This window comes from Seriola aureovittata, chromosome 20 (assembly GCF_021018895.1).
Source record: "Seriola aureovittata isolate HTS-2021-v1 ecotype China chromosome 20, ASM2101889v1, whole genome shotgun sequence".
In the NCBI taxonomy this organism is placed as follows: domain Eukaryota; kingdom Metazoa; phylum Chordata; class Actinopteri; order Carangiformes; family Carangidae; genus Seriola; species Seriola aureovittata.
The window spans coordinates 13719512-13745934 of record NC_079383.1 but is presented as its reverse complement, the minus strand read 5'-3'; the positions used below and the strand labels follow the sequence as shown (position 1 = coordinate 13745934).

The window sequence follows — 26423 nt, the reverse complement described above, 5'->3', positions numbered from 1 at the left end:
AAAACACACACAGTTTCCTCTGTCTGAAGATGTTTTTATTTATTTGGTGTGAGCGACAGAATATTTCAGAACACCTGCTGCCAGGCGAGGATGAGCTGCATCGTGTCAGCTGATATGGCTGTAGATCCAGGAGGCGAACTTGTTGACCCTGGTGTAGACACCGGGCAGGTTTGGTCTGCCACATCCCGCCCCCCAGCTGACGATCCCAATCAGGAACCAGCGACCCCCACCTGGTGCCTGACAGGACAGAGGTCCCCCTGAATCCCCCTGAAATACAAATGGTACAGTTAATGAAGAAAGAATACCTCTTTAATTAATTCTTGTGCTTCTTAATGTTTCACACACTAGTATGAATGAAAATACAGGTGACTGAGTCAGATGGGAGCTCACCCTACAGGCGTCCCTCTCTCCAGAGGGGACACCGGCACACAGCATGCGTGGTGAGACAGGGCCGTAGCTCTTCTTACACTCGGTCTGACTCAGTATGGAGACCTCTGCTTTCTGCAGGACTGTGGGCAGCACCTTGTCTGCAGGGGTGGGGGGGTGGGGTGGGGGGGTGGGGGGGTGTGAGACATGGACATGAATCTGCAGCTGATGGAAGCTCATAAAAAGTACAGGAGTCAAGAGAGGTCTATGTCAGCCTACAACGACTTCTGTTCACTGCTCACCCTCTTCGGAGCGGTATCCCCACCCGGTGACCCAGCAGCGGTGGCTGTCGGTGACGGTGTGGGAGGTGGGCGGCAGGCACACAGGCTGGACCAGAGGGCCGAGGGAAGAAGGCCAGGGCTTCTTGAGCTGCAGCAGGGCGATGTCGTAGTCAAACGTGTATGCGTTGTAGTACTCGTGCACCACTATCCGCTGGATCTCCGCCACGTGTCTGGCACTGCCCTGCGTCAGCATGCCGAGATGAGCGCTCCAGTAACGAGGGTCAGACAGCCTGCAGAGTCAGAGGTCAAAGGTCAAAGACACTGAAGTGGGACATTTTGTAAATTATACCGATCTAACAAAACTTGATGAAAGACAGGTTAATGTGTTCAGTAAGCAGCTGGTTTGTTCGCAGAATCAATACGGTGAAGACTTGTAACTATTGTTGTTGTATTATTGGTTTTTAACAGCGACTGTGCACAAAATATTCACTGCACCAGATATAGCAAAAGCTCATTTTCATCTGCAGTCCCTCAAGCAATAACTTGTCATTAAACTACCAATGGGTTGGAATGTGATAAAGACAAATCAGCAGATGATGAAAGACACCATTATTACAGATTATTATATTAAATACATGTGAGGTACAAACTTTAATGAGTAATAATATAATAACCAATTATATTTTCCTTATTCTAGAAGTTATAACTTTATCACTATTCTATTATTAAATTATCAGATATAAATCTGCACTATACACCTAAAAGTGATTATGTCATTCATCTTTTGGGAACGCTTTGGGACACCACCGCTGACTGGTATAATAAATCTGTGGTTCTTACATACAGTCATTACATTGAGCATCTAACAAACACCGAACATTGTTGATCAGCAGTGAGGGTCACTGACCTTTGCTTGCTGAAGCAGTGTGCTGCTGAGATGAGCCAATTAGAGGAGAGGACAGAGGCACCACAGTATAGGTTACCAGAGAAGTGGAGGCTGACCTGCCACGGCCACTCCCCTTCCACAGAGTTATCTCCACCCACGATGCGTTCAGGGCCCGTGGATGAAACCACCTTCTTCACCAGGGAGGGACGACCACAGGCTTAGGAGCACATAGTGATGGATTTTGTGGTTATACTGGTTAGATATTTTTTGGTTTGAATGTAAAAGTGTATACAGCTTGTGTGTGTGTGCGCATGTACAAAATTTCCCTGCTGGTTTTGCTGGATGTGCAGTAATTATATATATCATCATAATGCATCTCAAGACAAAGTGTACCTCAGTGAGAGATATAAACAATACATGTTATTACTATTATTAAGTGTAGTTTACAGAGCTATTAGGGTTTTATATATTCACAGTGTGCGTATCCAGTATGAGTGTGTTTGTACACCTACACTACGCCGAGTCATCACCACGACAGACGGGTCCCGCTGCCGCCTTATTAAAAAGTAGAGCTTTGATGTTTGCGTATTCATGTGCACACACACACACACACATATGCGTGCGTGTGTGCCCAGTATCAGTGAGTGATCAAAGACAGGTTTGTTCCCATCACCTTGACTCCACATCATGATAAAATAACAGCAAACAGAGAGAGGGCTATTACAGCAGGGTCACCTCAGTGCTGCAGGTCAGCAGGTTTGGAGCTCACTGCCCAGTGGATTATAAAATAACAACAACTTTCTCATGGATCCACATGAGGGCTCTGGCAGTGCAGTGGCAGCATAATCACTATGTGCCAAATGCATGATTAAGAGCAGATATCTCAGGTGGGAATTACCAAATGTGCGTGATCAAGGTTTAGTTTAAGTCAAGTCATTTTTTAAAACATTAAGGGATGTTCGAGCTGAAATTTGAGTCTTAAAGTTTGAACTTTAGTCTATTAAAAAAAAGGAACAGGTTTTGCAACATGCTACAGTATATACAGCGGTTACAGCAGACTCTTATAAATGTTGCAAGTTTTACAACGGGGAACGGTGGAGGTGAATTTCTTCAAAATGTAATGTAATGTAATTGTTTCCACAGTAACTTCAAGACATACACACGGAGCAGGTGATGCAGAACACTCACCACAGTCTGCCTCATCACTGTGGTCATTACAGTCATGAACACCATCGCATTTAGCGTTCTTCTTCAGGATGCAAGAGCCACTGCTGCACTGGTACCTGATTGCAGAACAGGTTGTTTCTGACAAAAACGGAGAACGTGTTGCTCTTAGTAGCGGTTAAAGAGTGAAAGGGTGAACACACACACACACACACACACACACACACACACACACACACACACACACACACACACACACACACACACACACACACACACACACACACACACACACACACACACACACACACACACACACACACACACACACACACACACACACACACACACACACACACACACACACACACACACACACACACACACACACACACACACACACACACACACACACACACACACACACACACACAACCATTTGGAACAAACTGTAAAAATCCACACCCTGAGTGCAGTTGATCTCGTCTGCTCCATCAGTGCAGTCTGTCTCTCCGTTGCACACAAACAGAGGATGCAGAGGACTGCTGCCACCACAGTTCATTGTAGGCCTCGCTGCCAAGATATGCAGTATTGCAACACATGACTGATTGCTCAAGTAAAACTAATGACAGACTTTTACTACATTGTAATGCGTTGCCAGCACCTCAGAGTGTCATTAAAAAAAAATAATAATAAAAAAAAAAAGCAGGGACACAGACAAAAGTAATCAAAATGTATAAGCAACCACAATAATGTCACTTGTGGGACTACATACAGCAGAAGACCTCGTCACTCTCATCCTGGCAGTCATCCAGGCCGTCACAGCGTCGGCTCTTCTCCACACACAGTCCTGTGGAGCACAGGAAGTTGTTCTCTGGACAGGCTGCAAAAACACAAAATTAAAAACATTAAGTGCATAAATATAAGACTTTTTCCTGCTTCATTTCTAGTCTATTAACCGACGGACCGGCACCACTAGAGGCCTGTATGGTGATACTGTTTCAAACCGCACGAGTAGACTGCACAGAGAATGACACTGCTCAGTTTGTGTCTATAAAGTATCTTTCAACTGCTAGAAAAACAAAGTCATTAACTCACATCCACACAATGAAACACCTGTGATCAGTCATTTCCTACGCTGCATAGCATAGTGAGTCATGCTCTGGTCCTGCGGTGCTTACGTTGGCTGATATTGTAGCTGGTATAGGACGCCTGAAACGGCTGAGCAGAGTTACGTGAGCTGCAGCGAAACTCCACCTCTGGGCTGTGATCAGCGATCCGAAACACCGTGCGGTGTCCCACGTAACTCCCACAGAAACTGGGAGAGGAAAGCAACCGTCACGCAACCATCACAGGATGTTGTTGTGGGATGAATAAGTACATACACAAATGAATACAATGTAAAAACAACTTAATTACTCCATTTGTTCAGATGATTTTTTTTTTTTATCTTAGGGAGACATTATCTATTGTTATTTGTAAAAATGTTTGAAATAACATGAAATAGTTCAGTGTAAATTTTGAAACCTATATGCATGTATCTGTACACACATACATGATTTCATTAACCTTCCACCAGCCGTGGTCACAGCCCTTCATGTCCTTTGGTTTCAGCACATAGTTCTGAAACTGCAGAGCAACTCCTAAAGCACTATTAGAGGTCTGGAATAAAATACAAACACAAAACATAATCAATAAAAGATATTTAAGTCACCATTTAGAATATCAGCGCGCGTGTGTGTGTGTGTGTGTGTGTGTGTGTGCTCTACCTCAAACCTCCAGGTGCAGGAGCACTGAGGGGGCAGAAGGCTGGGGTGGAAGGGGCTGTAGATGTGACCAGTCACGTCTAACTGTGTCTCAATTTGAGACATACACACTGAGAGACAGAAGCAGACTTAGGGATTATACTTACACCCCCCCCAGCCAATACTATATGTTACACAGCACTGTTACATATGACAGTGGTTCCAAATCAGGTGGACACTAAGAAGGGGCTGTGAGATAAGTCTAAGGGGGTCAGAAGATGATAAATGAAACACAAAATGATTTCTTTCTGACTTTTCACCTCATTCCTATAAATCATTTTATCCCTCCGGAGCTTTAAAAAAAATTCTAATTCTAAAACATTTAAGAAGGGAATAATCTCTTTGATCCAACTCCCCACAACTCATAGACATATTAAATCTGTGACAATCACACCTAGATATTGCTTCATTATACGTGGACATGGGTTAAAAAAAAAAGTTTGGAAACCACTGGCATATAAAATAATCAGGTAAATGCATCGTACTGTCCTCAGCGATGGCCTCAAAGTGTCCTGTGAAGGTCTTGTTGCCGTTAGTCATTCTGAAGGACAGCAACATGACATTGGAGGTAGAGACAATGGAGAAGGAGGTGGACACTCTCTCACACAGCCTGCAGCACAGAGACGCACTTCAGTATGTGTAAAGTTTATGTTTCACAGAACCTGCAGTGAAATATGGCAAGCAGCCTGCCTGTTGCCCTTCTTGCAGCGGGAGCCACGCACTCACCTGTGCAGAATGCGCCCTCTCATGGGCAGCAGAGCATCGTACACAGTCAGGGCATCATTCACGCAGTCGCTGGGCTCGATGAGGAACGAGGTGACGGTCAGACGGATAAGAGAGCCGGGGGCAGCGGTGAGCTTTACATGGCAACTCACACCACCCCATGATGAAAAGACGTTTAGAGGGACCCTCGCCCCGGGAAGGTTGGCATACATCTTATCTACACACTGCGAGCCTGGCAGGGGAGACAAAAAAAAAGCTCATGGAAATACAATGTAGACAAGACATACAGCAGAACTTTTATTCATCTAAATCAGGTGTTGTTGCCTACCTGCTGCATTTGACGTGTAATCTGAGCGCTGAACAGCTGCAGGAGGACACGACAATCAGTCTCCACATTGATAAAAAAAAAACAATCAGAATGCATGCAGAGAAATGGAGACGCACCATTGATGAGGATGGAGTCTATATCGACTGGAAGCCCCAGTAGATATCCTACAGAGGACCTGTTCTTCAGGCTTGTGTGGACAGAGTCTCTGAAAATGGCACCTACACACTCCTCACACACTGCTGGGCTCTTTAGACGGGGGACTACAAACACCATCCAGAAATGCACCAGCACACCGCCCTTATGGTTGTTACTGGATGGATGGGGGAGGAGAAACAAGTTTACATTAAACCTTTAAAAGCAGGGCGTGTTGCTCGGTTGTAAATAAGTGGCGATGCTTAAAACTGGAGTCACGAGCGACAAACTAAATCTTAAATATCGGCTGGGCCTCTTTCTGCTTCGTGACGGTGATGACTAACGGTCCCACTGTACCTGAGGTCTGAAATGACAGCTTGCTTGTAGAGTCTGGCCACTGAGGACATCTTGTACACATTGCTCACCTACGAGACACCAGCAATTAACACTAAGACTCCCAAAGCTAAACATTAACCGTCATGTAAATAACAGGGTTACGCTGATACACATACCACATGTTGGATTTTGTTTGCCATGGATACAAACTCGTGGGACTCAGCCTGGCGGTACTCGGGGATAAACTCCACGTTGGCAACACGGAACATCCCAGCAAAATACGCTCCACTGTTGCTTTCACGGCGAACTAAGGAAGTAAAGTCAAACTTTCTCATCATGTGATGCAGTTTCAAAGTAGTGTAGTTTTAATAATAAGCTTAGGTTCATCAAATTAGAAGAACTCGTTACAAAAAAGTACTACAACACATAATAGTTGGTAAAAAAGTATTGTAGTGTAGTAGTATAATTACTGTAACTGGAAAGATACTGGTTCATTCAGTTTTGTAGGACTAAAGTAGAAGAATGTGTTCGCTTACATATGAAGACCCACAGCAGTGACCATATGATAACCACCACCACAAACATCACCGCCGCGATGATGATAGCAAGGTGTGGGACGTTCAACAGACGAGCCCACAGCCTCTCCAGTCCCTTGGGCTTCCGTCTAGTCTTCCTGTACTTCCTGCGCAGCTTCTGCAGAGTGTGGTCCACTGTGGCAACCTCCACAGACACATCTGCGATCTACACCCAGGGAGGGGAAGGGAGGGGGAGAGGAGGGGAGGGGAGGGGAGAGGGGAGCACATTCACACTCTAATGCAAAGTGTCATTGTCGTAGCGGTAAATATGGCTTGACCTTTCAAGCAGTCACTTCAATATGTCCTGACTCTAATAAGGACGTGGTTAATGATGCTTAACTAATATGAAAGGGAAGTGTTTCTTGACATTGCAGATCCCTCACCAAGCATATTAGAGCACTCACAATTCAGAGCTGGGAGACCATGAATAGATTTACACTACTGGAGACACAACAAGAAGGCATAACCCTGCTGCTACCACTCTTTACTCATCACTGCGCCTCATCCAGGTCAGCTGGTTTACATCACGATAGGCCGAGCGGGATGCTAATCCATCCCAAATGCCAAGAGACTTGGGTGAGTGTTTTCATGCCACATCATGCACTGGAAGACCATCGCTGTTCATAAAGTTAAATCAAACTCTCACATTTTGGTGTTGATCGGCCAACAGTGATGTAAGCATGTGTCTACTGGTAATGATGCTCCATTACGGGTCACTTTAGCTTGTGAAGGGGCATGCCTGAAAGCAATACCAACTCTATCAGATGTAACACTCATTGAGTTACCCAATGCACATATATTATTCATTCAGTGTCATCCCATACTGTGCAGGTGGGACTTAATCCATCAAAAGTTAGCAGGGTTTAGATTCCCAAAGGAGAAAAATAATAACATTTTACACATATTTAATCAAGCAGCATGACAAGAGATGTGATTTAAGAAATGTGATGTGTGAAGAAACTTGTTTTCTACACTGAATTCTTCAGGGTTTAATCAAGACAAACAGCCTTTAACTGCCCAAAATGCAAGTTAGAGTCAAGATTGTACAATTCTAGTCACCTAACTAGAAGGAAAACAACATTAAGTCAAGGTCATATCTTACTTACACTAGCAGCGTCCTGTTGAGATGCATCATCACCTCCTCTCGGCTGCCCGTTCTCCTCACGCTCTGTGCCCATGACACAGGCATCCCCATCAAGCCTCTATCATCTAATTCCCGATGTCCGGTTTTTCAGGTCCATTGGCCTTTTTCCTTCCGGATGAAAACTGCCTCAGGAAAAAACAGCAGCAGATACACAAACAAGCGCAGAGTCACACAAGCACACCGTTCGGACGCACAGCTGACAGGTGTGTGAAACCAGATCCTTCAGCACAGGCGAGCGGTGGGGAAACAAGCAGCTCGCTGATGGCAAAGTACCTCCTCCAGTTCTATGGCTAATGTTTCATTCATTAACTTCTATCGCTGACTTTTATCAAATTCACATGAGCTAATATTCAACAGGCAGAAAACAATGACTTGCTAGTGGCTAGTTGCATAAGCAAACGACTATTTTAAAGTGAAAACATTCTCATTTTGTATGTTTGTACAAGAGTTTTATTTACACTGTTAACAGGGTAGATGACGGTGTCAGTTCGTTTATCCTCTGGCTGTTTGGTGCTCAGAAGTGACGGACTCGCAGCAAAAAAAAAGAAAAAAGGGTCCAGCCTTTGTGAAATAACAGAAAACCGTGTTTGTCAATGTAAAAGCAGAATAAACATCGTTGTCATAATTAAAATCAAAAAAAACTTTCAGCTGGAATTAATAAGACAAAGGGGGTGGGGTTTCATGAGCTTAAGTGAGCAGCATCTTTAACTTACCAACAAAATGGACAGAGTCAGTATTTTAACACTTTAGTCACGCCCCATACGAATGAAGGCACTGGACTTCAACAAGCAACAAAAACAGACACAAAGAAAAGACACATGAGGCACAAAAACAAAACTTGATAGTACATTCACAGACAGGAAAAATACAGGAAGAAAAATAAAGTGTTCTTTGAGTCCTCCGGACGGTTTGGGCATGCTCGGATCATGCACAGAGGAAAAAATAAAGGATGAGGGAGCAAAGCCTCATTTCCTGAAAAAGGCGTTGCGAGTGATGCTGTACAACAGGTGATAAGGCTTTCTTTTTGGGGGCTCGGCCAATGAAAAGACCTGCTGCTGAGGCACACGGGTTGGAATGGTGATGTGACGCTGGTGAAGTGGATGAAGGTTTTGGTGGTGAGGTGGGACAGAACCCGAGTAACCAATGGCTAAAAGGTGAACAGGCAAAACGAAAAAGTCAGAATTATGATCAAGGAGTAAATTAAATAGAAAATAAATTAAATAAAGAGTGACTTTAACAGGATTAAGAGAAATATTTTCCTTACGTTTGATCTTTCCCTGTTTGCCTCTTCTGGCATTAACAATAGCCTGTTTTCTTTGCTCTTCACTGATCTCCATTCCTGCCAAGAAACACACACAAACACACCTTCAGGTCAAAATATTTCCAACCACCCCCTTCTTCAAAAATCTTTTTACCCTCTTCACCTTTTACTTGACATCTACCCACAGTAGCTGTTTTGTATCATGAGCGAAAGGAATCCGGCTCGACTCACCCATCTCTTGGTCTTCCTTGACTCTGTGTCTCTCTTTGGCAAAAGCCTCCAACCACCTCTGCTTGTCCTGGGCCTTCCTGCAGCACAGCACACACACTAACTCCAGAGTGGAGGCGTGGCGCAAGCGCAGAGCGTTCCTCAGGGTCAGGCCCAGGTCTGGGTCCCGCCCATCGGGCACGTCCACCACCTCGGTCTGGTCCATATCCAGCCGTCCCCGGTAGTGGAGCAGGTCCCTGCGCAGGACGTCTTTTTTGCAGAAGACCAACTGGTGGTCAAATAGGAAGAAGCTGCGCTGCTGCATTTTGCCTTGTCGGACGATTCGAGTCAGCTCGCCAGAGTGGATCAGCTCTGAACTGCGCTCCAGCACATCAGGTCCCTACAACAACAATTTATACAATATAAAGCATACGACTGGCAAAACATACAGACTCACTGTGTTTCATAAGCAGAATAAAAACTGGATTTATATTCAGTAGTCATCATCACCTCCCAGTGCAGAATGGCAACCTGCCAGTGAGCGATGGCGTCAACACTCTCTAGCCGTCTTTTCCTCTCATTTATCAGACTGGCCACGTTCTTCATAGCCTCATATGCTTTGCTCACTCCGCCGTAGTCACTGCAATAAATCAGCAACAGAAAAGTGAGCATATGGCCCAGCAAAGACATAAAATTGATAGAAGAGACACTTCCATTTAGAGTAACACGCTGCTTCCACCGTAAGAATAGAAAAGTAATAATAAACCTGCTGCAATAAAACCGCCATGAGATCTTTATTTAAGGTGAAATGGTTCTAAATATAATGCAGTGAGTTGAATCTATGCATAGCAACAGGCATCGTCGATCCCACAGCAATTAACAATGTTAACACTGTAGGTGGCTTATGACCTATATGGTGTATATTATTTTATACATGTTAGCGTGGGGTAATTGGAAATAATTATTTTACTATCTCTGGTGCATTAAAGCAAATAGTGATTTAAAGTAAGTAGTGAAGTGATGGATTTCATTTCCTGAGGAGTACCTGTGGTCCTTAGGGGTGTACTTGAGCAGTTCTCCCAGCTGCAGGGGGTATTTACAGATCTTCTGCACGGGCGTGAGCAAGAAACCAGCAATGGAGATGTCGATCATCTGCTGGAGGAGACGGCAGGCCTCAAAGAAATGTTTATATCGGCCCAACTTCATGAGGCGCTGCAGCTCAGCACAGGCCGCTGGATGGGTGTTACAGTACTCTGAGTAGATAGAGAAGCCCTCCCCCTAGGGGTAAAAAAAAAAAAAAAAAGAAAATTTAGAGCTGCTGAATCATGTAAATACATGAGTTACACAGTGATTTGTGGAAGATTTTGCATGTGATTGTTACCTGCAAGAGAAAACAGGAGCCTATTTCACTGAGATGCGGTTGGTCTTTGTTGTACTTCTTCTCCAGGTCTTTCAGAAACTGCCTGTGGAATTTGTAGATGTCCTCTATGTTGCTGAAGATGGTCTTCAGCTGCAGCTCAGTAAACATTTGCGGGTGTTTACGGCACTGGCGGATGTAACCCTGAAAATACACACCAAAATATATACATTACACTGACACAAGTTGTGAAAACAGCTCACATACTGGCAAACAGGAGGTGCTGGACGGCGGAGTTTCTTCTTTATATACGTTTTCTGTGACAGAAGCAGCAGCCCAAGAGTTAAATGTTGAGGCTCATACCTCACAGATGTCTTTGAGGTGCTTGATGTAGATGCGTTCGGTATTCATGATTTCCTGAACCACATTGGTTCTCATCTGCTCCTTGTGCTGAGCGCTGTGCGTGTCCCTGGGAGTCGGATCCTCCTGGTCCGCTACACTCTCCACACTCTCTGCACTCGAGTCTTCCTGGTTCACTCGCACCTGAAACACATCCACCACAAACACAATGGGACCTCCTGAGCAACAGTCAAATCAAGCAAACAGAAATAAGTTTGTCTGCTAAAAGTCAACTTCAAGTCAGGATTAGTTTTCAAACAGATTTAGCTGGATTTTTTTTTTTTTTTTCCAGTCTCCACATTATCACACAAATGCTAAATATTTGATCATTGATGGTTTTTGGTGATTTAATGAAACAAAGTCAAAATGAACAGAATTACAAAAAGGGAGAACAATAACTACTTAAACTACAAAAGACTCTACTGCACATCACTATGGTAACAGCATGTGTAAGTTTAACTAGTTGCTGTTCGGCATCATTGATTCAGCTACAAGCAATTACACAGCAGACGCCCGTCTGCCAATCAAATAACCTCATCATGGTTACTGCAGCCTGCCTAATTAAGACCCAGCTGTCACTCAGCTCTGGTAACCGCAGAAACCAGCTGAACATCTGAGGTTTGAACCCTTCCACACACACACACTCTTAAGAGGGCTGGTGAGGTTTCTTTGGAGCTAAGCCAGTTTGCGAGTCTTTTCTGTGCTGCTGGAGAGTAAACATGCATCAGACACAGAGGTCAGGTGGTCCACTTACCCTCACAAAGCAGGAGGGGAACCAGGCCTCCCTGTCAGCCACCCTGCCCCACCACCAGTCCTTGTGTGAGGCATCCAGGACACGGATAACATCTCCAGCCTTGAAGGCCAGCTCCTGCTCCTCCATGGTCACATGGTCCCAGAGAGCCTCAGCATACACTGTGTGGCCTGAGCTTATCCACTGAGTAGCACACACACACACACACACACACACACACACACACACACACACACACACACACACACACACACACACACACACACACACACACACACACACACACACACACAGATAAGATAGAGATACAATTACATGCAGGCTAAGCCCATGTCTAACATGTAAGATTATGTCTAGACTTGTGGACACTGCAGTGGTTGTCTGTTTTGCTGAACTGTGGCCAAACATCTTGAAAACCACACACAGAAAAAACATTTTCACATGGCTGTTCACGAGGCACGCATAAAAAAAAGATAGACGTTGCATCATAAATTCAATACGCAGCCTCGGAGAAGATGTTTGCGTGTGTCGCAACGTGACAAGCGAGTTACCCCTCCTCAGCCTCACCTCGTTGAGCACAGAGATCTCCACCCCTGGCTGGAGGTAGGGCGTGACATCAGCGAGCTCATCGAAGCTGCCCTCCTCCTCCTCGCTGACGCTGTCATCAAGTGTCGCCGAGCAGTCAGACACACCATCTGCAACATATATAAAGAGGTTAAACAACCATGTGGAGCTGAAAACTCAAGACAAGATTTAAATAATCCACAGAACAAGCCACAGATGCAAGCACACCCACACTTGGCTCTCTACCAATATTTTCCTCCAACACACGTCTTGACATTCCCAGACTCCAGTTTTCCCACAGACTAAAAGTTTGTGCTCCCTCGTCACATAACAGCCACCCCAGATCTCACCGCTGAGCACTCTGTGGAGCCTTCGTCGTCCAACGCGATCCAGTCCGATGGGGGTGCTCTGGGAGAGGGCTGAGGGGCGAAACCTGGCAGACACTGCTCTGTAGGGGGGCACCTGATGGGAGGGGATGGGCGGCCGGGACAAGGGCTGCAGAGAGGACAAACGGAAACATGCTGGGATTTAGAAAGAGCTCAGTTTCTCTGACTTTCACCACCTGCCTGATGACTCAATGTCCCAGAAAAACAGCCTGCGACCTCTTGAACATGATCTTGATCAAACTTGATCAAAACCTTGAGTAATTATTTAGCACTTCTTGTTTATTTCTAAGTACTCTGTTGATTATTTTAAGCCTTTGTTACAGATAGAAGAGAGATATTACAGGAAATTAAGAAGAATTGCAACAAAAGCTTCCTGATGTTGTGATTAATGGTTGAATGAGCTGTAGAAACACCATGACTTCTTGTCTTTTGGTGCTGGTTAATAGTGCTCATTCTTTTTTCCTTTCTTTTTCTTTTTTAATTTCTTAAGGTATTTACAATTTAGCATGTATTGTTTTGGTACAATTGTGTTTAAACATTAAAAAGCAGGGAAATATTATTTTTAAAAGTATCACACTTTTTTTGTTTAATCTTAGTTTTGCTTACAGAGGTAGTTGAGTGTATAATCAGGATATATATTGCATTTCCCTGCACTTTCCTGCTTACTTTCTATATCTGTAAGTGTTAAAAAAAACGTGTTCAGCACAGTTTTGACACAAACTGATCTGAGGTATAAAATCAGAGAAAATAAGTTGAGACCGATCTGATCTCCAGCTATTATTTTGCGGTGAAAAACTATTGAAACACAACTGTTTTCTATGTTAACATTGTGAAAGATTTACAGTATTTTGATACATTGGAAAACACAGTTCCAACATACTTATGACCAGGAATTTAATTATTTGAATTCCTTCATTGTGCCTGAGCAGAATTCAACACTGGACTAGTGGAAAGTTTTTGTGGTAAAGTCCTCCAGCCAATGGCAACAATTAACTAAACTATTCACATTTTTTCAAATACAGTATTTTTCCAATGGGTCTAAACTATAACTGTAGCAGCTTACAGAAGGAAGGCGGTCATCTTTCTCCTCAGCATCAGGAGGGAAAACATCCACCACTCCTATCACTGAGATGGGCCGATACCTCCTGCACTGAACGTCCCCATTCACGCTGCACTTCTCAGGGCTCTCTCCATCCCCATAGGTGTCATTATCGCTGCCGTCTTTATGCAGTGATGTGTTTTCTGTCCTTTCCTCGGCATGCAGTTCAGCAACTTCCTCGGGAATGGAGTGCTTCCTGGAAATGAGCTGCCCATAGTCAGAAATTGGCCGAGGTCTCGGATGGCGGGCCCTTCGCCTGGGCTTGACGGAGGAGGTTTCTGTGGGAGTCGCGGCTGCCTTGGTGGATGATGTGGGCGATGTGGGTGATTCCGAGAGGGATGTTGGGGAGATAGGAGGTGTGATGCTGCTGGTTGTTGGAGAGACTTCATCTGTTTGGAGAAGTTCTTCTCGCTCTTGTTCTGATGTCACCTAAGGATCAAAGGAAAAAGTTCAAAACTCCCCTGTTCAATGACCTGCAATGCATAGAGATGCAGAACATATTGTCTGCTGGAGAGAACATCTGTTAATCAGAAACAGAGCAAAAAAAAAAAAAGTGCTGCAAGTCATAAAAGTCCCAAGTAGAACGACTGCTTTGGTTGGATCTCCAGGCAGAACCACAAGAATGAGTGTGAAACTATTTCAGAACTTCAACTTCAACAGGATTCTCGTGAGAAACCTGATAAGCATTTGACAGTTTTCAAGTTCACACAGTGATTGGCTCCACATATTGAACACAATCAACCGCTTATGCTTATCAAATTCAAACAAAGAACTGCAACAGAAATTGCACAAATATTCCACAATTAAATGTTATCAAACTGCGTGTGTGTCGGCAAGTATTGTGTGCTCAACGGTCAAATATTGGCAAATGGTTACTCATTTAGAAATCGTTGTTATAAGTCTGCTAGTCAGCCAGGGATATCAAACCTCACCTCTGGGTTTTCTCGATCCGGGTCTGGTCCCCAGCATATACACTGGAAAGGCACACAGTGGACTAGCACCATTGTGAAACACACACAAACACCGATCCGCCTGAGTCCTCAAGGCCAAGTCCCTCAGCTTTTTGGAGGCCAATAAAAGCCAACTGATTTCTAAAGTAAACAAATCTGACTATTGTTGTTCATCTTCAAAGGCAAAGTCCTTCTCTTTGACCAAAAAAAAATTCACTATAACACTGTGTTTGTAGTCCTGACTGCCTGGTGGTGCTGCTCGCTGTCCCAGGACCAGTGTCCATGGTGCTGGACTTTGATCCATTGGGCTGCAGCTAGAGGGGAAGGGGGGGGGAAGCAAGGCGGGGGGATGTACTTACTCACAGCCACCCACCCTCCCACAGCAACGGGACTATGGAGCTCTTTTGCGCAAGGGCTGCTAATCATAAACAAAGCGTAATCATTAACTCTGTCTGCTCCTTCAGTGTACCTGGTAGCTCAGAACAGCTGGCTTCAGCATCTGACCCTGCTGCAGCAGAAGTCAGTATATCAAACACAGCTTACAGGAAAAGCAGGGTGAAGCAACATTATGCCTATGTCATTATTTATTTGACACTAACGGGGACTTTGGACCACAAGCTCAATTTTTTAGCATACAAGCACCGACCTGACGAGTATCACGTTGACATGAGACCTTATCGCAGTGGGTTAGAATCATGCCAGATTCAAAGATCACTTCATAAAATCATTTCATTTCCTAAGACAAGGGTCAATGCCATTCAACTGGAAGACTGGCATCCATTAATGATTGCACTGCTCTAGCGGATGAAAGAGTAAATCTTTCCTCTGTCTTTCAGTGCTTCCTTCCTCACCGAAACTTAAAAAGAGCTCTTGTCATCCTAATGATTTCTAATCGTGTGCCTTTATTTGCTTTGATAAAAGGTGCTATTGGTTGTTTTAGCTGCAGTGCATCTAGTGCATCTGTAAGCAGTGAAAAGCTCTGTAATCGAAAAGGCCAGTTGCATAAAGATAAAAACCTAGCTTGATGTCATCAATATTGTTTGGTGGTGTATCAGAATATCTGCTGAGCCAATGCTCAGGGAGGAACAGGTGGAGCAATACTGACTGCTAATTAAAAAATTATATATTGTATGTGCCAAGAAAACAGGATTTTTTTCAGCCTCCTGTCATCTTTATGCAAAGGGTTTGCCAACTCACTTCCTTACCTTGCTTGGTAGCGACTTGACCTCAGTCTGTTCTTGTCGTTGTGAAGACTCTTTTTGGCTGAGTGGAGATGAATCGCAAGCTGCTATCCGTTTATAACCACTTGTTGTGGCTACGGCCTGCGACTCATAATGAGCAGAGATACCAGGTGAAGTGTCTATTGTCTCTGGGGGATCCACAGAAACCGGGCTGATAAGGACCTGGTGCTCTTGTGGGCCGCCGTCGTATTCAGGCTGATGATGAACCAGCGGTGTGTGTTCGACGGACATGACCCGGGCTCTGACGGGTGAAGGCCGGCGCTGTCGTTCACCGGTCTGTAGGCAAGGCACGCGGCGGGAGTAGTCGTCGTGGAGACGAGTGAGGGGTGACATGGGAGATGGAGATGTAGGGCTGGGGGAGGGACTTCTCCTGCGTCGGACAGTTAGGTCAGTCATGCTCCCTACTAGCTTCAGCATCGGGCCCTTGGTCTTCACAGGGCTCTTCCTGCGGTTCACAGCGTGGCTTCGAAGGTCCACCGAGGAGGCGCTGGCTGTTCTCTGGATGCTTGGTGTCCTGTTTGATGTGGTACTACTCTGTGGGTCTTCCTGAGGTGAAAGGGGACCTGGAGATGGGGCTCTGCGTCTGAATGGTGCCTTAAATATATGAAGATTTTCTGCACTTTTGCTCATTCTGCTCAGCACCTTCACATTTGTGTTGTTCATGTTCTCCGCTTGGACACCGACCTCAGATGTCTGACCTGGTCTCTGACTGTCTGCAGCTCCCGTTGTGCTGCTTCCTGCAACTCTCCCATTCCCCATGTCAAGTAAAGAAATGCGTCCTGCTCCATATGCTCTCCTCATACTCCTTGAGAATCGTGAGTTGCGCGTGAGACCGTCTCCTTCATCATTTTCCTCATCGTCATAGTCTTCAATATCTGAGCCACACTGGTTAAAAGCCAAATTCTGTCCACTAAAATTTCCATTACACACACTGTATCCTTCTGCTGACTTTAAATGATTCATTCCATCATCTAAACCAGGGTCAGCTTTTGCCACCACTGTGCCGTTAGCTATTTCCTGATTTGATGAAAGATCATGCTCTCCATCATGGTTTGATGCCCCTTTACTCTGAATTCCCTGCAGCACGGAGGAGCGGAGCTTTTTGAAGGAGTCCACAACACCTAGTCCTGAAAGTCCTGACCAGGACTGGGGGCCACTGTTGCCATCTTTGCTGTGGACTGAGGTGGGGGTGTCAGTGGTTGGACTATGAGCAGGGACAGGGCCCTTCCTCGAGTTAGAAAAAAGCCTCATAATTCTTGAGGAGTAAGGCTTTCCTTCAGGTTGACCTATAACAGGGTTGGACCAAGCGGAGGAGTTAATGCCGTTCAGTTTGTTCTCATCAGTGAGAGGACCTGCAGTCATTGGCTGTACTTGGGCGCCACACCCAGACAGCAGATAAGGGACTGCACTTCTGTCACACTGACTCTGAAATGGGTATATATCACTGAGAGGTCGGCCTCGGATCAACGGCTCAGCTTTGGAGTTGTGGAAGCACAGGAGAGAGTCTTCGCTTGTGGACAAGCCTCTGTCCTTTTGTTCTGCCTGCAAAACCAAAAAGAGATTTATTTAGTGACCTCTGCATGTTGCATTAGAGAAGAATTAATGGTCCCTTTCCAAGTTTGCTATGAAAAAATTAAATGTGTTAATCGGAAAACTTAGATGGAGACTAATACTGCAGCACCTTTTTCAAAGAAGGTCATGAAAAATAATCAGCATGAAAATACATGCAGTATGCTTAAGGGGATGGCAGCATGAGAATTAACTATTGTGCGTTTACAGTACAGTGTCCTCTGTGTTAGTACGGTAAGAGAGGACGACTTGGGGGGAAGAAAGAGCGAGACACAGATAAACAGAAAATGAGTGCATTTGTCCTTGGTGCCATATTTCAAAATCCAAGGAGAGCTGAGGCCCAAGTTGGGGTGGTGTTGTGCTAAGTTCAGCTTTGTGTGTGTGTGTGTGTGTGTGTGTGTGTGTGTGTGTGTGTGTGTGTGTGTGTGTGTCTCAGGGCAGTGGCTAATGCAGCTGAGCCTTTGAAGTGGGGGCCTTGTGAGCGTGACTAAGCAATGAAATTTGCTAATCCATTGTGATTAATGCAATAAATTGCCCAGTTTTCTCCAGATTACGTTGATGATGAGGTGATGTGGAGGGGGAGGGCGGTGTGGTCATCAAATCAGTGCCACACTTCAACCCTTCATGGTAACACACAGAGACCTTTAGCTGTAGTAGTAGCCTGTATAGATTTGCTACCGATAGGTGGTTTTCACAGCAGACATTTTGACTTAACACGGTGGAAAAAAACACAGGTGTTATAACTAACAATAATGATGGCTCTGTATTATTCAAGCGTTGCACTAAACCATGACAGAGTGACAGTGAGCCAGCATACACAGCTCCGGGACCATGAAACTGAAGCAACTAAATGGTATTCAGCCATTATTTATCTGATCATTTGTACATCTGTGATATGTCAAAATGCCTTCTGTGAACAAGGTCTATTGTCTGTTTCAAAAGTCTTTTATGACTGGGTCCAACAGTTTTGGCTGATGTTCAAAAGGCCACATAATAATACACCATAATCCCTTTATGGCTAGCAACTGACTAACAAAGATTATATAACAACAATATGATAACTAAATTTTAACTATTGAATGAAAAGATTATGGAGAACACAGTCTATTGATGATAATGACTATGTAGTATATTGAAAACTATGAAATGTATCATCCAATGTTGACATTTTTCAAATATTTTTATGTTCGTTGTCCTTTCTGTAATGTATCCACTTTTCTAAACCTAAAATATATCGTCTGCAAAGCAACATTTTCAGCATCTATGTGTTGGTTTGCCTTCATAATGTCTCTGAATCAGGAAAAGTGAGAATGCCAGTAGTTTAGCCAATAGTCTGTTTTCTAGAGTCTTCAGAATAGTTCACTGAACATGAACCAATCATTCTGCCTCTGTCATACAAACCAGGATGATGGTTATGATATTAAAATCATGGTGTGAGACCAGATGTCATCTCACATTTTGGTTATTAGGATAATATAATACAGTAAAATGCTTGTTTTTGTTTTTTTGAACATAGGATAATATGAGAATATAATAAAATGCTTATAACACACTATAATGTAGTCCATGCTAATGCATGTATATGCTGCTTATAATGCTAAAAATAGTGATTCCACATTCACATTATCACTGATGGTTTTAAATGTCTGACCAACACCCCAAATATTGTCAATATTGTTTATGTATTCTATTAAAAATTGCGACTGTGATTTTGTCAGCATCGATTTTTCAATGCAGACTGAAGACATTCTTTAAAGGTTTGAAGGCAGCCTTGTCTCCAGTTATTACTGTATGCACACACAGGGAGTTGCAGGGATCCTGGAATGCTCCCATACCTCCCGTCCTCATGCATGTTCAGCAGCAGATGGGCTCCCTCAGTCAAACTCTGAGGAATCTGCTGTCACTTCAACCAGCTCGCTCCATCACACTGAGCACTTATGTAAACACAGAGCCACCGCTGCCAAGCACCACTGCTGACAGACAGTAAACACCCCTCGCGAACAATGTGCTGCTTTCAAAACGATGCTGAATTGTCTTCTTGTACTTTCTCCTCCTCACAGAGGAATCGCGTTGAGTAACAACTGGAAAATAGAAAGAATCGATAGTTCCATCTCTCTTCCAAGCGGAAAGACAGGAGATAAGGAAAGAATTTCCACAGCTTACGCGGCTTGTTTTTGCTTTGAATACTCGTGTCATGCCATCAGCCGTTCGATCAACTGTGATATCTTTCAAAACACCTTTATGCTTTCTACCCACACTTGGCGCCAACTGTCACAGGCCATTTGGCGTGTACTAATACTTGGCAGTGCTGTGCATCAGAGCCAGGCTAACACAGGTGGTCACCATTTCACTATAAGACAACACAGTCTTTAAACATCAACAACGTATGTGCAAGATGCTTTCAATAACTGTATAGAATAACAATCTTAGCTTTAATACACACACTTGTTTCACTGTTGCATTGACCTCTCTGTTAGCACTCCGTACCTACAAATTTTACAAAACAAATTCAACACTGACAACTGCAGTTTCTTTAATTATGAAAAGCAGTTTTTCCCCTTATAGATAAAAAAAGGTATGTTGCACTGCTTTTTATTTAAGGCACTGTATTTTCATACTGTACAAAATACATACTATGCAATGTACGATACATTTCTACAAACTTTGGCATCAGTTTCTTTCCTCTAAGGTTTCTGAAATGACAAAAAATAAACTAAAATATGATATTGTAAAAAAGCATCTAAGTCCATGTCTACAGCTATGCATATTGTAACAGCCAGACAAATATTACTTACGTATGTATTAATATCACGCCCTATCCAGATCACGTTTAGTATGAAAAACTGTCCTGTATCTTCATGCTCTGCCTTACTGCGTACCAGGATCACTGCTGCTCTCCGACTTGCCCCTGCTAAGCAGTGGATGGGAGCGGCACACTGGGGCCCTGGTGCAGAGTTAATTAAGAGCTCAGGCAGGAGTCGTCACCCCCCCCCCCCCCCCCCACGCACACACACACATGGCAGCCAGCTGGAGCCAGCCTCAAGATTAGACTCCCAGAGACAAGGATGAACACGCACCAGGATACATAAACATGTATACAAGGGCTAAAAGCATGCACTCCGAAAACACACTCAAATAGTTGGCGCATCCTTTCACATAGTGCACGACCCATGTCCGCGTGCGCTTAGTGTGCATGTGCGCTCACACGCATGCACGCACAGAGTTGAACAGGGAGGAAGCATTTAAAATCATTGACTCCCTTCCTGTTTGGCTAGAACACAGGTGGTTATATAAGAAGACCTAAATACAAAGTGATAAGTGACCTCCTGCCCATAGTTCACCTCTGCAGAGGTATGTCCTGCCTGAGGCCAGGATAAAAGTCATTAGGTCAAAATGAACTGAGCATTAAAGTGAAAGACCACCAGACAGGGAGTATCACGAGAAAGTAAGATTTTCTGTCATTTCTCATTCTCTGGCTTAACTCCGAGACACACTCAATCACCCTGGAGCAACACCGCCATTCCTTTGTAAGCTGTCACTTTACTTGTTGCCTATTTGTCACGATGGATAGGAGCCGTGAGGAGGACGTATCTCCAGGATGTCCTAAAACAGCACCACATAGTATTTTAAAATACAGATTGGCTGATGAGCGTTTCTGTTAACAGTGTGCACAACTCAGGTTCTGTGAAACCAAGCTGAACACATGTTAAGCACTAGAGATAAAATTCACTGTATTTTGTCTTTCAGTGAATGAATGGACGTGAATGTCATTGTATGGCAAGATTAAGCAACACTCCGCAATATTCTGATTTAAATATTTGAATCCAAATTAAAATCTATTTAGCGTTGATGCTTGCCAGGTAGCCTCACAGCCTTTTTCCACGCTAAGATTAAAAGTGTCAGCAAGTAGACTCCGAAGGAAATCTTCTATGCGAGGGAACAGTGTGTGTGGGAGTGGGAGTGTGTATGTTGTGTGTATAGCCTGTTCCTATTCCTTCCCACTAATAATCTGATTAGCGGAGCTTTACCAGTCTGTGTTCAGGACTGGTTTCATCTACACATGATAGCCTAATCAGGGAGACAACTAGACTATTCAGCGCTGACTGAGAGTGACACCAAAAGCTTGTAAACAGCCCACCAGGACCTGACTGCAGGGGGCACCTTGGCTTTGGTGTACTCTATGATTTCAGGATGAAAATTAAGAGATAAAAGTTTCTAAATGCACCTTAAAGAATGCACCACCTGGGGTCAAATTAAAATCTCAAATAACAGCACCGGTTTGCACAGTGTCTGGATCAGGTAAGCTTATAGGCTCTGGTTTAGTCTTCTGGTTCAAGTCTCATATTTGGTCATGACCTAGTTCCTCATTTCTTGGTTTGGCAGAAGGAAAGAGAAGGGGAGATGCCACACCCCTTTCTATAAAGCGTGGGAAGTAAATGCGCAGACCGAGCCAGGGAGTGTCACCACTCTCACACACACAGCACCTCACTCACCTGATCTGCTCTGAACTGTCATAGTGAAAGATAACCAGAAATCTAACCCCACACAGTCTACAAAGCTTACAGAGGACAAAACACTAGAGCCTCGCTGTCAACGGTGTAACCTGAATGGAGTACAACAATAACCAATAGGCTGCTCCATCAACATTCAAAAACAATGAAAACAGAAAGCTTCTCAAGAGCTCAGATCAATTCAGTATGATATAGGAATCAGTGACAAGCTATAACAGTTTCCCGTTGGTTTGTGAGCTTGCAAAGAGATTATACTTCAGATCTAAAATAAGTTTTATGATAGTAATAATAATGAGCACACTGTTTCCCTGGTGCAAATGATGCATTTTTACTTAATTCAGTCACAGCACTGAAAATGGCTGGTTGATGTTTTAAAGAACATTTGAACAAAAGTCCACAAGGAATTGAACTAAAGCAGATTAAATTCAAAAACTAAACAAACAATGCACTGGGTGTTTTATTTTGTCTCATGAGAAAGAATTACACCTGTGTGTGAAAGGTAAAGCACCCTAGTGTAAAATTATATTGTAGTATAGTGCTTAGTCCTGTTGTAAAAATGGATTTGGGGCATTATAAAGCAGAGGACTCTGACCTGTTTAACACCGAATGATCTAGACAGCAGATTTTACCTCTAGCACAAGTCTGTCTGGGGAGAGATGCCAACAGGTTCTATTTAATTGCTTTAATTAGGAGTAGATTGCACTAGTGACTGCAGAAGAATTGCAGCTATGTCAGTACCTGCTTACAATGAAATAGTTTCTGAAAACAAGGAGCTCTGAAAAGGGATTATACTGAGTAGTTTTCTAAGCTCATAAAGAACTCGGGGGCCAAAGTGCTTATTTATTTCTGCATTAATTAACTTTCTTTGGCCATTAAGCTCTTTGTAGTTGCTGGCCCCCAACCCCTCCTTCACCAACTCCCTGCAAAGCCTGGCATCTCCCACATCACTATAACAACCAGGGCTGTAATGCACTACAATAACCCCCTCTGGTCCCATTTTAACCAAGAACACAAGCGGGAACATCACAACAACTGTAATGTGATCAACGAATAATATAAATAATGTAAATGAGCTGTTTTATCACTTATATTAGCTATGAATTAAAACCACCTGCCACTGCGGAGTTAATAGAAAACAACAAAACGTTTGCTCACCCTGCTCATAGTCGCTGATGTTGTCCTCCTGACCTTTTTTCTCACATCAACAAAGCAGCTGTTTTTGTTGTTTAGCCATAGTAAAGTCGCCTGGGTTTCTCTGAGGTCCAACGGCTTGCTGCCTCGCATTCGTTGTCCCCTAGCAAAAACATGTCGGGTACAAAAAGCACCAGTGCGCTGCTTCTGCTAACTAGTTACCCCGCAACATATTGAGACAAATGGCTGGCTGATTTCTTTAACACACTGGGCTAGCTACTTGAGCTAGCTCACGGGCTCAGTGATAAACTTCTAAATTGCGCAAGCCCCGCAGTTTTTGATTTCGATTCCGCCGACCGACAAAACCAGTTGGTGGTCAAGGCAGTGGAGAAAAGAAATCCTGAATCATGCTGTATCTTCCGAGGTTTCTCAAGAAAAAAAGCTTAAAATTTCGCTGCTGACTCCAGTTAGAAGACGTCTTTCTTGGAGGCTTGAGCTGCCAAGCATCATTAATGCACTTGTTGCAGTGTTTGCATGGGGCGGGGCTTCGAGAGGTTACGATCGAGGTTACTGGTTGACCGCAGCGTGACCATTCCGCTGACAGCCAATCCTGATTCAGTAGATTAGTCCGTGACCATGAGGCCACGCCCACCGCGGAACGCGCTTCATTGAGGAAAAAAAAATAAAAAAGGTAAGACAATGCTGCTCACCACTTCCTGCGGCTCACCGAAGACAAAAAAAGACTCGGCCTTCCAGTTGGTGTTTTACGTCTTCCGCGTGTCATCTCGGTGTGTCAAGCCAAGACAAGTAATACCTCGGGTATTTTTTTTGTGCATGCCTGTCCCCAAATACCAGAGGAAGAAAGGATGACTTAGAAATAGTTGCTCTTTATTGTAAGACACCAATCAAGTGAGACGAAAGCAGAGGTAAAAATAGAAAGCCAAGCCAAGTCATCTTTGAATATATATTTCATTTACAGGCAGATACTGACATTTTGATACAATAACATGTGACTGAGAACAGTCCACCAACAGTGGTGAGGAGAAAAATCATCTTTACCTAAGTTAAACTCCAAAACAAGTGAAAGTCCTGTATTCAAAATTCTACATAAGTAAAAGCCTGGAAGTATTATCAGCAAAATGCACTTAAAGTATCAAAAAACAAAAATAATGCAGCAAAATTGCCCATGTAAAATTGCACTGATGCCTTCATGTACAAAATGCATTTTATTCCTGTGGTTTGTTAAGATAGAGCTGTTTTGAACTACTTACTTAATCTATGATGATGAATTGTACTCATATGCCTGTCGCGTTTTGCATGTAAAATCTTTATTACTTTATGTGCAGTTAAAGTAAATGTAGTGGTGTAAAACATCTACCTTTTCCCTCTGAAATATAGTGTAGAAGAAGTAGCATAAAAGGGAAATACTCAAGTAAAGTACAGATACCTGAAATTTGTGCTTCAGTATAGTCCTTGAGTAAACAGCAGTGCAATCTCTCCCTAATTTTTCAAAATCAATTTTTTTTTCTGATACCAGAAATTATAAAGTAATCAAGCTGAAAAGATTAAAAACCCAGAGAAGGTAGTGTCATCATCTTCATCAGCAAAGAGCCCATTGTACAGCTCTCCTCCAGCCACCTGCAGCCACACCTTATCACCAATCTCCAGGTGCAGCACAGCGCCACCCGCTGCCTGGTCCTCACTGCTCTGGTAGTTATCAGTGGTGTGGATGATCTTTGCCCCATTCTTCATTAGAACCACCTTCACGTTTCTGGAGAACACAGTGATGTGGTAGGTGAAATAGTAAGCTCCTGCTACAGAGCATGTGAATCTTCCTGTTTGTGGATCATAGTGATTCTGCTGGTTGTAAATAATCCTGTCAAACCGTATGGGTGCATTGGCTGCTGGGAGTTTAGTTAGTGCTGTCAGTCCCACACAGAAGGCGCTTTTCGAGATAACAAGTGCATCTCCCTTCTCGCCCCTATCACCCTTCTCTCCTCGAGTGCCCCTGTCCCCACGATAACCAATGTTGCCTTTGTGTCCTGGAACGCCAATTTCCCCCTTTGGGCCTGGCCTACCAGGTGGTCCCAAAGGTCCCTGAATGCCTCTGTCACCTCGAAGGCCAGTTTCCCCCTTTTGCCCCTCTGGTCCAGGAATCCCCAAATCACCTTTAGGCCCTTGGGGTCCACGCAGCCCAAGTTCTCCCTTATTTCCTTTCAGGCCTATCGGCCCTTGGACTCCTTGGGGCCCCATTTTCCCAGGAGGCCCCCTTTCTCCATTATCTCCCCTTTTTCCTTTGAGCCCTGCTGGGCCAACTGCACCTGTAAATGACAAGCAGACATTAATCCCTTCTGTCCTTCTATACTGTGTAGAAGCGTATACAGAGTTTACTATACAGTATCTACATATTCCAGAAAGCCAGATAAAGGTCAATAAACTACTTTAAAGCATGTGCAAATAAATAAATGTTCTAAAAGGTTATTTTATTTTAATCTGAATGTACATACCAAGTTCCCCTTTGTCTCCCTTGTAGCCATTATTGCCTGCTGGTCCAATAGGACCCGCTGCACCTTTTCATGGAAAATTGATAAATAATATTATTATTATATATTGTGACATTGAGGCTTAAACATGTAGGAAAATGCGCACATAGTGAAGTTCTAAAGGAGATATTTTCATGTCTAAACTTACCTTGATCACCTTTTTCCCCTCTAATTCCATCTCGCCCATCTCTACCGGGTGAGCCATTGTGCCCAGGGTCCCCTGGTATTCCGGGGTATCCACAAACACAGCCTTTAGTTTGGGTTTGTTCCTGTGCAACACACCGGATCGCCAACAGAAGGAGCAAAAGAGTAGTCCTAAAGGTCAGCTGCAACATTGTCTTTGATGCACCTGTCTCACAAAACTAATATCCCTCAATGCAAAAACTTTTAGACTCAAAGTTAAAGCAGGTGCATGGTTGGCCTCATAACCACATGCATACAAAAGAGCACAGTGGAACAAAAGACAACCAGGACACCAACCAAAGAAAACACAAGATGGACAAGAACTTTGGACAGGGATGACTTCAGTCCTGTCAAAGCCTTTTCATTGGTCTGACTGTGTTTTTGGCTTACTTATTGAGTCAGTTAGACATCACGTGCCACTCAGACACGTCACCGGTTTGGTTGAGGCTAATAATAAGCTCACTCAAAGTGTATGTGAGGGCCAGACATGCAGAAGGCCACATAGTTTCACATGTACTGCCTTCCTATACA

General features: G+C 43.9%; 2 protein-coding genes across 7 annotated transcripts; both read right to left on the bottom strand.

Moving 5' to 3' along the window:
* Positions 1-13: 13 nt before the first annotated feature.
* On the bottom strand, positions 14-23682 carry tmprss7 (transmembrane serine protease 7). Of its 6 annotated transcripts, none has more exons than XM_056364186.1 (19): positions 9005-9076; positions 7703-7862; positions 6558-6762; positions 6198-6328; positions 6043-6110; positions 5670-5863; positions 5554-5589; positions 5229-5457; positions 4988-5112; positions 4467-4573; positions 4253-4359; positions 3879-4015; positions 3473-3580; positions 3163-3270; positions 2722-2838; positions 1555-1750; positions 669-937; positions 391-527; positions 14-267 (listed from the first exon to the last, which is right to left on the bottom strand). In XM_056364186.1, the coding sequence occupies exons 2-19, from the start codon at positions 7772-7774 to the stop codon at positions 106-108; spliced, it is 2508 nt and encodes an 835-aa protein (XP_056220161.1). In that variant the 5' UTR covers positions 7775-7862; positions 9005-9076; the 3' UTR covers positions 14-105. The 6 variants fall into 6 exon arrangements, 5 of the variants coding, with proteins under 5 accessions (XP_056220161.1, XP_056220160.1, XP_056220158.1 ...); XM_056364185.1 differs by lacking the exon at positions 9005-9076 and adding an exon at positions 8199-8697; XR_008826102.1 differs by lacking the exons at positions 14-267; positions 391-527; positions 669-937; ... (11 more) ...; positions 6043-6110; positions 6198-6328 and adding exons at positions 9233-9608; positions 9719-9848; positions 10254-10486; ... (6 more) ...; positions 15920-17497; positions 23191-23682 and having other exon boundaries at positions 6622-6762; positions 9005-9079.
* Positions 23683-24058: 376 nt separating this feature from the next.
* c1qtnf9 (C1q and TNF related 9) lies at positions 24059-26044 on the bottom strand. The gene is made up of 3 exons (XM_056364189.1): positions 25858-26044; positions 25674-25736; positions 24059-25487 (listed from the first exon to the last, which is right to left on the bottom strand). The coding sequence occupies exons 1-3, from the start codon at positions 26042-26044 to the stop codon at positions 24718-24720; spliced, it is 1020 nt and encodes a 339-aa protein (XP_056220164.1). The 3' UTR covers positions 24059-24717.
* Between the last annotated feature and the right edge of the window lie 379 nt (positions 26045-26423).